The 16664-nt window shown below is 37.5% G+C and overlaps 1 protein-coding gene across 1 annotated transcript; it reads left to right on the top strand.

Moving 5' to 3' along the window:
• Nucleotides 1-1705: 1705 nt before the first annotated feature.
• On the top strand, nt 1706-5385 carry LOC121994532 (WD-40 repeat-containing protein MSI4-like). The gene is made up of 3 exons (XM_042548532.1): nt 1706-1947; nt 2032-2104; nt 5327-5385. The coding sequence occupies exons 1-3, from the start codon at nt 1816-1818 to the stop codon at nt 5353-5355; spliced, it is 234 nt and encodes a 77-aa protein (XP_042404466.1). The 5' UTR covers nt 1706-1815; the 3' UTR covers nt 5356-5385.
• The last annotated feature ends 11279 nt before the right edge of the window (nt 5386-16664 follow it).

Below are 16664 nucleotides of genomic sequence, written 5' to 3'. Positions count from 1 at the left end.
CTAGACTTTCAAAAGTTGGGTTTAGTCTAGGACCCCCCCTAGATATCATGTTCCCATAGAATTAAGCCAGAGCATCTCACAAAACACCTAGGTTTACCTTGATTGTGATTGAAAAACATAGAATGGCGTGAGATGCATAGGGTATAGCCTGGACTCAAGAATGCTTATATCTGTGCATCAATATGAGTCTGGGCGTTAAATATGCAATAAACATTAATCAAGTTAAAGTTCTCCAGCTCTAGTCACACTACAAGAAAAACCCTCATAGACATCGGTGGAACAACAACGGTTTTAAGCAAAAACCGATGTCTTTGAGTATTTTACACCGATTTTTCTAAAAACTGGTGTCTATGAGCGCAGATTTTCGCTCATAGACATCGGTTTTTTAGCTGGTGTCTATGAGCGCCTTTTTTTTTTGTTAATAAACACCGGTTTTAACAACGGTTTTTAAAACCCGATGTTAATGAACCAAAAAAAATAATTTAATTTTTTCACCGGCCAAAATTTACAAGACTTCACAAAATTCCCTCCAAACCTAAACCAATATCGTGCCCCTTCTCTCAGCATAAACCTAAACCTCAGCCTCATCTCCCTCTTCCCCTTCCGCCGCCTCGCCCTCGGAGATCTCGCCGTCGCCGTCCCCTTCGTCTGCAAGTCCTGGTACCGCGCCTCCCTTGACCCTAGCTGCTGGCGCCAACTCAACTTCCGCTCCCTCGATTTCTCGCCGTCGCCGTTCCCTTTGAACAGTGGGTTCATTTCCTCGTCACATCTCCCTGCCCGATTCCGCCGACCCTTCTCTTCTTTCCATTTTTCCCGAGTCGACAGAGCCACTCGTCGCGCCATTTCGCTGCCTAGCTAGCTGACGGGGCACAACGCGAGGACGAGTGGAGGCGAGACGAAGAAGAAAGAGGCAAGTGTATCTACCTGTGATAACTCGAAATCCATGAGGTATAGTGGGGTGGAAAACCTATAGAAAGTGAGGATTTGGTATGGATTTCGACTGGTTTTCTTCTGGTAAAGGCTTTGATTGTTCTTCCTGGAGATGTTTTGATTTACTTCTTTTGTAGACGCTTTTGATATGTTTTCCTCTTCTGTGGATGTGTTTGATTGGTTTTTCTTTGTATACGATTCGGGTTGGATTCTTCTCGGTGGGATGTGTTCTTGTTGGAGATTTCGGTTGAAGGTTACTGCTTGGTTTGCATATGTTACCCAAAATTGTTTGACAGTGATTTCTGATGTGTTCACAGTAGGTTTTCCTAGAGATTTTGGTTGGTGTTCGATGATTTGAGGTTGAGTTGTGTTGTGTTTTCCATGATGAACAAGTTGTAGAGAGTTGCACGTTACCTGTTTGTTAGAATGGGTCACAGAGAGGTCAGAAGTGATTCGAGCTTTCCTTGAAGTTTTGGTTCCTAATTGGAGGGTTTCGGAATGATTTAGAGTCGAATTTGTGTCTTCGTGAGAAGTTGATTTGAAATCTTTGGGTAATTTCCACTCAATGAATTTTCCCCTGCAGCATCGTTTACGGATTTCTTTTGATTTGGTTTCTGGTTTAGCTCACTTAGAATGTGATAGCAGATTAGGAAAATTAATGATGCATTGTCAGGACTGGTGGGTGGAAGACCTTTCTGTGCTAAAAATTGATCTTTATCGCTGCAATGAGGAGAGCTGGTGACTACGTATATTCTTGATGTTTATTTGTTCCCATTCTATAACCTCTGTTGGTTCTTAGGCAGTATTTTGTTACTTTCTCCTATAAACATGATGTCTTGAGTTTGTGAGTCAGTGATTATATGCAGCCTTAGCATTTCTTTATCTATGATCATATTTTTTCTCAGGTTTGTTGATAAGTCTGTGCATATGTTTGATCAACGTAACCTAACTTCTGGTGGTGTTGGTGCACCAGTACACAAACTTGATGGTCACAAGGTTGCTGTTCTCTATGTTCAGGCATGCTATATTACTATATTATTAGCATTGGAATACTTCTGTTAACTGCTGCTATAACTTACTGTCCTTTTAACTTTATTCCAGTGGTTTCTTGACAAAGCATCAATTTTTAGAAGAGCTGCTGAGGATGGCTTCCTCAATATATGGGATTATGAAGGTATTTGTTTATCTATAATGAAGGTTTTGGAAAGTCATTTTCCCATATATTTTTTTGAAGCGAGTCTTTAAAGACAATAGAGGACCACACTCGTCTTCTGTCCATGTGATGATGCCATTCATGCCCAACACTAAAGGCATTTTTTTTTTGGTGAAATAAGCATCACTGCAATCTTCCATCGCCTCTATTGTCGGGGTTGTTAATTTTAATATAATTAACCTTTATCATGTTAATCGTGATGTGTTTGTCTTAATTATTTGGGCCTAACTATATGGATCTTATCTTAATGAGTGTAGATCTAATGCTTGATCATTAGATCTAATGAGGTATCTGCAGATCTAATGCTTGATCATTTGTCTGTGAGTTCAAGACGACTTTTTTTTTTACGCCGATCAGCAATCTGTAGCAATAGCACATAGTTGTATGCAGATCTAATGCTTAGATCATTCCTCTATGAGTTCAAGATTACTTTTTTTTAACACCGATCAGAAATAAATCTACATATTTCCCAGAAAATAGAGAGGTTTCATCTTTCTAAGTGATATGAATTTGTTATCTCTGATAGTTTTTGTGATCATAACATAGACCAAGGAAGAAATCTTCAAGAAATGAGTTTTTTTTTATTTAATGAATCAGGCAAATAATTGTTTTGATATCTGAAATTTTTTCTTCTTGTCCAATTGATTTACATAGATTTTTTCTTCTTTTAATAATTGATAGAAGATTGATTTTTCAAACCTTTGATAATGTGATATTCCATAATGAAACTCATAAAAGAGGAGCACAGAGATTATAGTCTTCATTTCCATGTGTTATTTATGTTTCTTAGTATTGTTATGTTCTTTGGAAATTTCCTTGTAAGAGTTTGCAAAAGTGTTCTGTTTGTCCATCCATGAAGCCTTGTCCCTTTGAAGCCTAATGTCTAGCAATGGGTTCATCAAGGCCTCATATAATGTCATTGTGCATAAGAGAGATGCAAGTTCTTCTACAGTGTATTTCGATACCTTGCTCAGATACACTAGTTTTGAATAGCATATATAAATTTATGAAGAAATAGTGAAGCAAAATTTGTATAAGCTAAATAGCCTTACCGCGACATCTACATGTGTTAGGATGGGGAACTAATGAGAAGACACTGATCAACATTTTAGCGCATAGAAATGCCACCCAAAGAAAGCAGATTCAGTTGGCTTATGAGGAATTATACAACGAGAGTCTCACCAAAAAGCTCGAATCAGAACTGAAAGGAAACTTTGAGGTGGTTATTTTTCTCAACCTTTATTGTCCAATGAATGTTTTTATCTGTAGGGGCAACATCATTTGCAGAAGCTAATATTAATTATTTGAAAAATTTATAAATGTGAAGAGATCGACATGAACTTAGATATGACTTGAACCAATACTATGAATGTAAGTACATAATTAATGGTAGATTGATAGGACTTGTGGCTTGTTATGCGTGATATGCTTATGTACACTATCACATTGTAGCGGTGTATCTGATTATGTTTGATTCTTCAAAAAGCTGTATACCGCTGGAAACATCCACACTTCCAATCAAAACTTGACACTCTTAATTTGATAGCATGTAAACGTTTACAAAAAGCATTAGATGTTTTGTTTCACAAGAGTGAAAACTAGTTGCTTCTACTTAATATGTACATGGTTTATGCATATGGCTTAGGTGAAAAGGAGAAAATAACCCATACAAATTGGGACGAATTTAGCTCTGACATAGCATGTAGAGTAGCTTAGGGATGACCTTAAGCAATTCACACAACATAAAACACATGAATTAAACAACCCATATTAATTGACCTACATCCCATTAAAGAAAATTTATATGTTGACTTAAGCAATCCTTATGCAACCATTAATGAGTGTAGCATTCTCTCATTTCATAAGCTTATATGGTTGCTTTATTTGCCTAAAATAAGTTACAAACCGGATGCTATGCTTTTGTTACAAACCAGATACTAGTTGGAGACTAAATGATTGCCTAAGAAGAAAGGAATTAGAGATTAGGAGCTGCAGTGAGTAGAGTGGCTGGATAAGCTATCTTAAATGGTAATCTTAGGATTAAAGTATTGATTACATTTTTTTAACCTGCTCAACTTCCTCTAAATATCTAACACATTGATACTCGAATTTAACCTAACCTATTAAGATAAATGGGTAATCAAACCTAAAGGGTACCCATTACCATATTTAGCTATACCAATGAATTTCAAGTTCAACTAGAAGTAAGAGTGAGTGTCAATATGCCTGTGGGTACCTCAAGAATAGGGAACTCTTTGTTTTTATGATTTAACCCCTCTTTATTATTTTACTCACCTCTTTTGTTTTTACCTATATTCATGTTTTTCATTAATCAGATAGAGACCCCTAACTACATTATTTAGGCTACAAGCTCGACCTCTACCACATGGCTATAGGGAGGAAATGATCATGTTGATCCCTAATCTTATCCCTAGCCGATCATTAAACATTAAATGTGTGGGAATTTACTAGAATCTACTCCTACATGAAGCAAATGAATAAAAACTACAAGTAAAGTTTACCTACCCTGTTTTGACTTCAGAAGAACATGCTGAATTTTCCATGTATGCTGGCCTTTAATATAGAGGGCTACAAGAGGATTATATCTTAGGTCAAGACACTCCAAATCCATCATAAACCAAAGGGAAAATAGTTTCTACTTACTAGAGGATTGAATGGACCCAAAAGGAAGCTCTAACTTGCTGTTTTGGGTGCTGAACTAAGGAGGCAGCTGCCTTCTTGCCGCATTCCTTGCTGCTATGGTTGGTAGCAGAAATCACAGAAAATAGGGGGCTTAGTGCAGGATATTCAGGATACCAAGATGACATCAGAGGTAGTACAATAAATAGTATATCTCTTCATCAGAGGTAGCTTTGTTCTTCTATGCTTCACTAGATTTGTTGTGTAGTCATATTTCTTTGTTCAACCATTATCATGCCTAGTAAGTTGTTGTATGATGCTGTCGGTTCTTATCAATCTGTACACTTGAATTAGAAGGAGCAAATTATCTATGTTATATTTTAAGCAGCATATACTAAGTGTCATATATGAAAGTTTTAGATTCTATGTTATATTCGTTATCTTGCACAGCAGCCTTTAAAAACTCAGTATTCTATTTTATTTGATACATGTACACATTTGTTTTAGTTATTTGACATATGGTGGATTTATGTGTTTTTACAGTTTACAAATCTCAAGTACTCCAGAGTTGAAATTGATGAAGTGCGGTTCGAGTGGGCTGAATGCATGCTAGATTACATTTGAAGTGCGGTTCTACCTTGATGTGTTAAAAGAATGTTCTACCTTGATTTTGATATATATTAGCTAGCTTTTGATGTAAAAAGAATGTTTGAGTATTTTATGGATACTGTTGTAAGAAGATTATTTATATAATTTGTGAATATTTGTGTATTTTATGGATATTATTGAATGAAGAATATTTGTATAATTTGTGAATATTTGTGTATTTTTTTTTGTTATTGTCGGTTTTTCATTGTTTCAGAAATCAAATATGTGCTGTTAAAAAATATACATATTACATCGGTTTTCCACCGCTGCAAAATCGGTGTTATTAACTAATATTACATTGGTCATTTGCTGCTACCAAAACTGGTGTTATTAACATACAATATTACATCGGTTTTACACCGTTGATGAAACGGTGTCGTTAAGTGATACTACACCGGTTAATAACCGATTCGAAGACCGGTGTTGTTAAGTGATACTACACCGGTTTTAAACCGATGTCTAAAATGGCAGACTTTTAACATCGGCTTCATAGACATCGGTCGAAAATGAAATAGACACCGGTGGAAAACCGATGTCTATGAAGGTTTTTGTTGTAGTGTCAAGTCTATCTGGACCTAAATAACTTAACTTGACTAACCTAGTAAAAGCTATTGTCCTATAGACAATCAGCAAGTAACTAAAGGTTAGACAGTTGGCAAAAGATACTCAATTTTTTTTTCAAGAATGTTTTGTTCACTATGGCTCTGATACCTAATATATAAACATGACTTGTGCTTGGACTTAAAGATCAACTGAACTTAAATGAATAATCTGGTCCTAAAAACTTAATTTCCAATTGACCTTAACTTCCAAACTCTGTTGAATATTGCTAACTTTAATCATGTACAACTCTTTATACATTGCCTATTTTTTGAGTTATGGCAAAGGGGGAGAGAAGCAAAAATGTAAACATAAAATTCAAGAAGTTAAAAATTAAGTGGGAGCAAAAGTTAAGGGGGAGCCAAAGTTAAGGGGGAGTATATAGGGCAAAATTTACTTTAGTTACATTGTTCAGTAAAATTCAAGAAGTTAAAAATTAAGGGGGAGCAAAAGTTAAGGGGGAGCCAAAGTTAAGGGGGAGTATATAGGGCAAAATTTACTTTAGTTACATTGTTCAGCTATACTTAGCAAATTTTGCCTGTGTTTAAAACGACTATCTATTCGCTTGTTTACTTAACTTCGAATTCGTGTTGCCATAATCAAAAAGGGGGAGATTGTTGGTGCGGGAAGCATCCGACGATCGAATTCGTGTTTTGATAACGGCAAAGAATTCAAACTTAAGATGTTTTTTAGTCTAACAAGTCTACTTGAGGGTTTCAGGAAAGTCCTAGTTGCGGTTAGGCAAAGGGAAAACCCTAGGGGACGGTAACCCTAGGTCATAGGGGGTGGTAACCCTATGAGTAAAGTCTTGGCAGGTTGATGGCTTCAGGCAAAAGTCCTAGGGGGTGGTAACCCTAGGTGAAAAGTCCTGGTGTCGCGAACCAGGTGAAAGACTGGACTAGCCGGGGAAGCGGATGTCCAGCAGAAAGTCCGGAAGCATCGAGTGCTGAGCAAAAGTCCAGTCGATCTGGAGGATCGACTGGCAACAGGTAAATCTCCTGAGTGGAGTAGGTGAGGACGCGTTCCCCGAAGAGGGAACAGTAGGCGTCGGGTCGACCTAGGGCTTCCGTCTGGAAATCCAAAGTCAGACTCGGACAGTCCGAAGACTGTCAATTATTACTTACTGTGTTTTATCAGATTCTAACATTGTCTTGCAGGGTATTTTGCTCGGACTAACCTTTGTTTGCAGGTGAGGAACCTGCTGGAAAAAGGCTGTCCGGGCGCCCGGGACCAAATTTTATCCCCTGCGCGACTTCGCCACGTGGAGCATCCTGGTTGGTTGGCCACGTCACACTCCAGGCGCCCGGAAGGGATCCAGGCGCCCGGAACCGCATATAAAAGGAGGGTTGAGGTGCAGCTTCAAAAGATAACGAATTCTAAGTGATCCTTCATCAACACGCTGCTCCAAAAGACGCTCCGAAGTTCTACTACAAGTGCCCAACGACCTGAAGCTTCAGAATTAGCATTTCTTGTTGTCGGTATAATTTTTGATAGCTTTTATTTGTACTCATTATTGTAATCTTTTAACGAGCTTATAGTTGTTGTCCACCGGAAGCGATCAAGGATCGCGGGCCTTCGAGTAGGAGTCGATCAAGGCTCCGAACGAAGTAAAAATCCTCTTGTCTCTGTGTGCTTACTTTGTTTTATTCCGCTGCTTAATTACTCCGATAGTTTTACGAATCGAACGAAATAGCCACGAGCGCTATTCACCCCCCCCCTCTAGCGCTTCTCGATCCAACACAAACGAATATAAGACTCTGCATATATGTTTGGTCAGGCAAAGCCCGAACGAGCTTAAGTATATTTGGCCTCATATGGAGTCTTCAGTATATGATCGGCCGAATGAAGGCCGAATGAATATAAGACTTTGCATATATGTTCGGTCGGGCAAGGCCTAAATGAGATTAAGTATATTTGGCCTCATATGGAGTCTTCGGTATACAATCGGTCGAATGAAGGCCGAACGAATATAAGACTCTGCATATATGTTTGGTCGGACAAAACCCAAATGAGCTTAAGTACATTTATTTTTATATAAAATCCTTAATATATAATTGGCCGGAAAATGGTCAAACCTACAGAGTGCATTCTTAATGAACGACCGACCGAAACAGATTCTTCAGAAGGTTTTCTTAATGAGCGATCGACCTAACAACCGGTCAAGACAAGTTCTTCAGAAGGAATTCCTAATTAATGACCGACCTAACGAACAGTCGAAACAGGTTTCTTAGAAAGTGTTCTTAGTATATGATTGGCCCATCGTTCGCTCGGGATACACTTAACAGATAATATTTGACAGCATTATGATGATGTGGCATAAGTTGTCGAGGAATATTCTTTTGGAACTCATCTTGGATGATAGCAAATGATGATGACGACAAGTATTTGTAACAAACTTCAACCACGAGGTGAGAAAGCCAACAACAGAAGAGGTACATTTATGAGTTGGTAAAAGATTCTTCAAGAGATTATGATGTAAGGCATAGGCTGTACTTTTCATTTCACCTAACAAATTCTAAAAAATCTGGGGATCATCTTACGATCGCGGAGATTATGTGAAGTGGTATAAAAAAGAGAATCTTCTCCGTTGGAAAGGTACGCGAATTCTGCATCTGAAACCCTAATTCCACTGCTCTGTTCTTTCCTCCACTTACTTTCAGAAAATTAACTTGAGCGTTGGAGGACCTTACCTGAGATCCCCACCCGGGCTTTGGCCACTAACGTTTTATCATATTGTCTTTGTGTGCATAGATCCTTAAAGGAGTTCTCATTGGAAAATCTCCCCACACCGTTCGGAGCACAGTGCACCATCTCAGATTTTCAAGCAAGATCATGGAAGATTAGGATTTAGGGAGATAGAGATAACAAAAGGCCGATGATAGAGGAAGAAAAGGTCTTGGGTGTTTTTCTCTCTCTTTTTTTTTTTTTTTTTTTTGATACGTTTATAAAAAAATTATAATATTTTAGAATTTATAACTTTTATAACTAAGCCCTTTTTAATTAATTTATTTTTCAATTGATATATAACAAGTGAAGAAAACGGTGGTGTGGTAAAAAATTATATATATATATATATTAAAAAAAAAATTGGGAGCTCACCAAATGTGGGGCCTTCTGCGACAGCCCCACCTTGACCCTAGGGCTAGCTAGGGTGGGTTAGGATAGGCTCTGATGCACTTGGTTTACTAAACATCCACCTCCAATCTAATTCATCCAATCTATTAAACTAGTCTCTCAGTTTAATTCCTTTGCCATTATTTTGTTTTAAAGTCGTAAAATCATAGTCAGCATTTACTTTAGTTGTACAAGTATATGAGGCAAGTGTTTTTTTATTTATTTTATTACATTTTTCTTGTGTAAAATTTAATGATGTGAAATTGATGATATGAGGTCATTTTGATATTGGTTTTTAAAATGGAATTATTTGCAAATTTTATCTTTGCTTTGTTTGATACTCGCTTTTATATTGCTTGTCCTTTGTGATATTCTTAGTTGTTTATCTATTATAGCATTTTTTTTCATTAAGCCTTGTTGTTGATCACAAAGTGATTAATAGGACAAACTATATAAGAAAAAGAAAAACCTAATTAGGTAGTCCTTTCAAAGAACTTGAGCTGTCATAAGAATAATAAAGAACTAAAATGCATGCTTACTAATTAAGCCTTGACTCCAAAACCTTAATTATTATCTTTTCTTCAAGAGAAGCCGTAAAAACTTAGATATTTGCAGTCTTTGATAATGTTAATGTTCTTCAGTCAATTTGGGAAAATTAAGCAGGTGAAAATTGAAAGGGGTAAGAAGACGGAAAATTCTAAGCATTTAAAATGACAAGGGTAGCAAGTCCTTCGAGCAGAACTTTTCTCCATTGAGAATGCTCATTGTTCTTTGGCGTTGAGATGTATTATTATTCACAAGAAATAAGGAACAAATGATTGATTTATCGTTCTTAACGATTGATAAATCAATCGAGAACAGTCTATTTTCCCTAATTATGGTTGTACTAGTTGGAAGTAAAGTAAATCCGCTTGCTTATTCATTGGCATTACCTTGTTTAGATTCTGTATTACTTGTTCTTTGCGACACAAATGTGATTAACAAGACACTGTAAAAGAGGAAACAGAAATTAACAAGACACAAATGTGATTAAAATGGCAAGGGAAAAATCATTAAACTATTTTTATTCGGAAATACATTAGCATCCTTAGGCTACTAATGTTTTAGAAATAAATTGCAGATATAAGTTTTAATAGGTTATGGAGTACAATTTTTAGCTTTTTTTTTTTGTTTCAAAAAAATATTTGAATGGATGTGGCATGCCGATTGTGTTCGATCCAGGCTTGTGTCAAGCTTATTCAAAATTGAATCATATTTAATTCCTTTTAATATAACTCTATGAAAATCTAAGGGTGCCTAGAATAATAAAAAAAATTAAAAAAAAATAATTACAGACATTTTAGGTATTGGAATTGAAAATTCGTGGTATTAGCGACGACTTAGATTTAATTAATACTCACATCACTGCCATGGTGAGCTGGAATTAATACCAACCCTTTTTAATAATCCATCGAAAAGGAAGACTTGAAGGAGTCGTCGCCCCCATTGTTAGCCACATCTACACCAAACAACTTATGCATCCTGAATGGATGTCATAAATAAACTCGACCAGTTAATTTGATCGAAGTAAAATGAAATTGATTTGAAAAATATTTGATTAAGATTGGAGGTCTTCAGGATTGACTTGAATTTAGGTTCTAGAATTTTTTTTAGGTTAAATTAAATTTTATTTTAAAAATTAAAATATTTAATGTACATAGTAAAATATTAGTGTGATAATCATAAACTATTGAGATAAAAGTAAAGAATTATAGGTAAAATAGTAAAAAACAATCTTTCTTAATCGGATCAGTCAGGTTATTCAGGTTGATTGGATTATTCAGGTTGAGGTTTGAGTTTACAATTTTTGGGTTGTGTTTCGGTTAGAGTCAAATTCGGGGTGAGATTTTTTTTAATAATATTTTTACTCCAATCCAACCTGAATCTATCTGACCCTTTCAAATTGACACCCCTATTAAATTTGGAACTATGAAAGGAGCTTTGGTAGCTACTGCTAGCTTCGTAATTGACAAGATGGCAATTCTATGATAGATGCTATAAAACCTAAGCTGCGTGGATTCTAAAAACCAGATAAGAATTCATTTATAAGAAATACAACATGAGTATGGTTCTTATTTCATCAAAAGAATGATATAACAATAAATAGCATAAACAAAAGGCAACAAGGAACTTGATTGAAGAGTCATCCTTATTTTGTAGAGTCATCTGAACAATCCATGAGAAAGGAGTGGAAGAAGCATGATGATCTTTTAAGGGAATTAAGGGGTGACTGAAATACTTCATGATGATGGGGAACAAGAATTTAGGTCAAGATCCCTAAACCCTATATAGTGGGCATCCATTATCAGCCCATAGGTGATAATGGATGTGAATAATGAGTTCTACACATTCATGGTCCACATCCAATAACCAGATACATAATAACCTTAAGTTAAATCACTTAATGTGTTTTCGTATCACAAGTTTTAAATCACATGTGATCCCACGAAAAGGAATATTAAATCCAATAATCTCCTACTTGAGTTATGTGTGATTATAGACAACATGTGAATATAACTTTAGTTGATATCATACTTAATAGGTACAAAATAACCCTATAAATAATCTGATCCATTAAATTTATTAGTATAGGTTTAAAGAAGTCATTACTACTGTATATGATCATAACAAGCCTCAACATTAATTACAATACCAATGTCATTAACGACATAGATCAAGATGTGGATGTGTAAATGAAAATTATATGAAATGTGATTAGCACATATCAATTTCCAAACTAGTCCTTAGGTTACCTCAAAAGAGGTTAGATTATATTTGTAAATACTTTATGCTAAACTGCAAGAGAAAATTATGATCCAAATTTTATGATTCCAAAAAGAATCTATATCATATTTACAAATACCAAATGCTAAACAATAACAGTAAATTATGATATTTTATTTCAAAGTGCCAAACAAAAAAAATCTCATGAATGTTTTGAACTTTAAGTATGTACAATAATCAAAACAAAATATTTCTCTTTATTAACAAATATAGAGCAATAAAATAAATATAAACTCTCACTAGATGAGTTCTTCTTTCATAAGGACTCCTATATCCACATCATACACAAGATATAAGTTAGGCACCAAGCCCTTACTAGGGTTGTAAATGAATCAAGCGTTCGTGAACAAGCTTAGTGTTCGGCTTGGTAAGAGTTTGTTTATGTTCGTTCAATATACACAAGATTAATTAAACAAACAAGCTTGAATAGCTCGTTAAACTAAACAAACAAACTTGAACACATATGTGTTCAGCTCATTAACATTCGTGAACAACGTTCGTTAATAACATTCATGAACAACGTCTGTAAACAATATTCATGAACCATATTCATTGATAAAAAAACTCTTTTCAATATGCTAAATAAATAATAAAATAAAATAAATAAATAAATTTAAATTATCAAGCTCAATAATCAATCAAACAACTAAAAGTTTCAAACAATCAAACAAACTTGAATTGAGAGCTCAATAACATCTAAACGATCAAACTCGAATCAAGCTCAAGCTAAACTCGAACCAAGCTTGAATTGAGAGCTCGATAGCATCTAAACAAGTCAAGTTCAAGCCAAGCTTCAAACAAGCTCAAGCTCATAAAAAATAAATCAAGCTAAGTTTGAACAATCATTTCAAAAGCTTGGTTCATTTTAAGCTCGGCTCGGCTCAGCTCAGTTACCTTATCAAACAAATTTGAACACCCCAAAGCTTGGCTCATCTCGGCTCGTTTATAGACTTAGCCCTTAGTGAGTGAATTGACCAACATGGAATCTATGCTGATGTATTCTATCATAACCTAACGACTCTGAACTCTTTTTTTAACCACTAAAAACTTGACGTAGATGTGCTTCAACTTCGACGAATTACGGTTGTTCTTGGCATACAATATTTTGACTTTATTATCACAGTTGATCCTTAATAGATTGTCAATACCATCAGTGATTTGTAGCGCTGTGATGAAGTTCCATAATCAAATCTCAAGATTGGATGATTCATAGTATGCTACAAACTCTGCTTTCATAGTAGAAGTAGCTACTAGCATCTGCTTGACGCTCATCCAAGATATATCCCTCCAGTAAGTATGAAATTACAGCTCGAAATAGACCTCTTGTTATCCAAGCTATAAGTACCCTGTAGTAGTTTTGGTATGATCAACTAATTCAAGTTAGACTCTATATTATTTGATGTCTTGCGTTTGAGTGTGCAGAGACTTAGGATCATAAGAAATTGAGTGGAAGACACAGTGGGCTAGATGGATGGCATGGGAATTGAGTCGACGAGCTCAGTGCATCCGAGGGACAAGAAGCTATGGAAGAGTACGCCGGTGGAGCAAGAAGGGCGCGCACGCTTCCAAGGGACGAGAAGCTAGAGCGAAAGTCTGCTCGAGGAAAAGGCCAGAGTTGGGTTGGGGTGAGCTCAACTCTAAAAGGCCGGAGCATCATCTAAGTGATTGGAGACAAAGATTACTTGAGGAGAAGGAAGGGCAGCACCTTCAATTGCTTGAAAGACGCCTTCTATGAACAGTGTCGAAGGTGCCTTCTAGCATGTTGGAGGTGTCTTCCCTAGCCACTAGCCGAAGATAAAATCTTATCTTCCGTAGATAATGTTTTCCACTCGAAGGAGTCTTGAACCCTTTTGAAGGCGCCTTCCACCCACAGATAGGATTTTCCAAGAGCTATAAAAAGACCCTAGAGTTATAAAAAGATTCCTGAAGCTAGGAATTAATCAAAAACTTCTGTAATCAATTCCTAATTTATTTCTGAGCATTCAAAGAGTGTAAGAGGCTTATCCGCCTTCAATGAAAGAGATTTTCTAGTGCTTTCATCTACCTTGGATTAACAATCACCTAGGTTGTAACCAAATAATTCTTCTATCTCTTTTATTTTATTAGTTGTTGATCCTGTCTGAGAAGCTTGACAAGACGGAGAGCCAGAAGAAAAACTTACCGCTGGTGAAGAATAATACCTATAGAACACCGATCCGAGAAACCCAAAGCGGATCGGGAAGAATGGAGTCACCGAATGCCCTCCTAGTGCGAAGATCCGATGACGAGAGAGAAATCCGATCAAAGAGAACCTAGATCCGGAGCTTCCAAGGCTTCCTGCGCACAAGAGACTAACCAACACTATTGTCAGTGACCTAAGACCGGGGTGGGAATCCTTGGCTAGGCCCTCCGACGCTCAAGTCAGTGATCTCTCTTAGTGTGGAAGAAGAAGGAAGCAGGAAGAAGAAGATGAACAGTAGTTGAAAAACTAGGGTTATGAATGTGCGCAATGATGTGAACCTACCTAGCTAACAGAGAGGATTCACCTTTTTATACCACTTCATATAACCTCCGTAGTCATGAAGTGGACCCCGGTTTGTTAGAGTTTGTTATGAGATGACGTAAGCTGCATATTTGTGGTAAATGACTTTTAAGGAATCTTTTTTGTACCCCAGATGTACCTTCTTCGTCGTCTAGTACATGCAAAATAGTCTAACAACACATTTCCCGCCAAATATATAACACCTGTTATACAATCACATACTGCAAATATCTTCATTAACTACTTTATTTGAAACATTTACTTCTATCCTGTTTCACAAGTCCTTTTAAAGTGTTTCTATCGTTCCTACTCGTCCCTCCTATTTTTGCTATATCATAGATAGCTTAATATAACAATGTTCCTTGTATTGGTCGAAACTGAGCTTAACTAGGTTTGGTCAATTATTATTACCTCTCATGAGGCTCCTTGGGCAATGCTCGTTCGTGCTCCTCTATGTTTATTATCCCAGCTAACACTGGGCTATATTTGATCAAGTATGTGATTTTTATCAAGTATCTTTTCAAGGTATTATTCAGCCTGGCCGATATTGGCTTTCCCTCCTAAAGGCATGTCTCGATCGATACTGGTCTACTCACTCGGAAGTGTATCCCGGTCGATATTGACCTTCCTCTTTTGAGATATATCCCGGCTGGTCTTAGCCAACCTCCCTGAAGGTATATCTTAATCGATATGGGTTTGCCTCCTTGGAGGCATATCCCGGCCGATATTGGCCTTCTTTCCTGAAGGTATGTCTCGATCGATACTGATCTACTCACTCGGAAGTATATCCCGGCCGATATTGGTCTTCCTCTTTTTAGGTATATCCCGGATGATCTTAGCCAACCTCCCTGAAGGTATATCTTGATCGATATGGGTCTGCCTCCTTGGAGGAATATCCCGGCCGATATTGGCCTTCCTTCCTGAAGGTATATCTTGATCGATATGGGTCTGCCTCCTTGGAGGCATATCCCGACCGATATTGGCCTTCCTTCCTGAAGGTATGTCTCGATCGATACTAACCTACTCACTCGGAAGTATATCCTGGCCGATATTGGCCTTCCTCTTTTGAGGTATATCCCGGCTAGTCTTAGCCAACCTCCCTGAAGGTATATCTTGATCGATATGGGTCTGCCTCCTTGGAGGCATATCCCGGCCGATATTGGTCTTCCTTCCTGAAGGTATATACTGATCGATATTCGTCTACCTCCTTTGAGGTATATCCAGGCCGATATTGGCCTACCTCCTTTGAGGTATATCCCGACCGATATTGGCCTATCTCCTTTGAGGTATATGCTAATCGATATTGGCCTACCTCCTTTGAGGTATATCCCGACCGATATTGGCCTACCTCCTTTGAGGTATATCCTGGCCGATATTGTTCTTCCTCTTCGGAAGTATGTCCTGCTCGATATTGGCCTACCTCCTTTGAGGTATGTCCCGGCCAATATTGATCTATCTTCTCCACTTAGTTATCTCCTTTTCCTTCCTTATCGGGGATCCATGAACCCTAACCCATATCACTAGTCTTCCCTTCAAGTTTAGTCGAAGGAGGTGTAGACGACTGACTAGACACAAGTCTGATTTTTTTTTCCTACCCGCGACTCTGCCACAGGTACTGAAGTGACCTTACAAATTTTGTGTACAGCTATCTTGTGAACCTGAGTACAGTGATCCTGTGAACCCTAGTACAGTGATTCCTTGGGTCCCTTGATCCTTTAAATAGGGCTACAACCCTCTCTTCGTTCATCACCTACCTCAGTTCTTTTCCTTCCTTACTATCTCTTCCTGCTGAGAGTATGACCTTAGATCCCCTTCTTCGGGGGCGACTCTTGTTGGACAAGGCGAGATCTATGCATGAGTTTATTCAAGTTTTTGCTTTGGCTAACTCTAGGGTTCGAGAGACTATCCCGAAAAATGACGTTTCTCGAGATTTAGAATCTCCAACCGAAGGCGCAACTGCTCTGGAGACTCAACGAGCTTCAGAGGAATTCTCCTTACTCACGGAGGACCAACAAAATAGCCCATGGATGTCACTACGAATGCGTAGCCCGTGTTGCCCTTGGGCTAGGATTGGTTGCTCTGGTTGCAGAGCTCTAGGGTTCGAACAGGAGAGAGGCTCTTTCAGTCACCTTTGCACCATGGCCTGAATAGATCTGCCCCCTTCCCCTTGCCCTT

This window comes from Zingiber officinale, chromosome 6A (genome assembly GCF_018446385.1).
Source record: "Zingiber officinale cultivar Zhangliang chromosome 6A, Zo_v1.1, whole genome shotgun sequence".
In the NCBI taxonomy this organism is placed as follows: Eukaryota; Viridiplantae; Streptophyta; class Magnoliopsida; order Zingiberales; family Zingiberaceae; genus Zingiber; species Zingiber officinale.
This window is presented reverse-complemented; position numbering and strand designations above follow the sequence as displayed.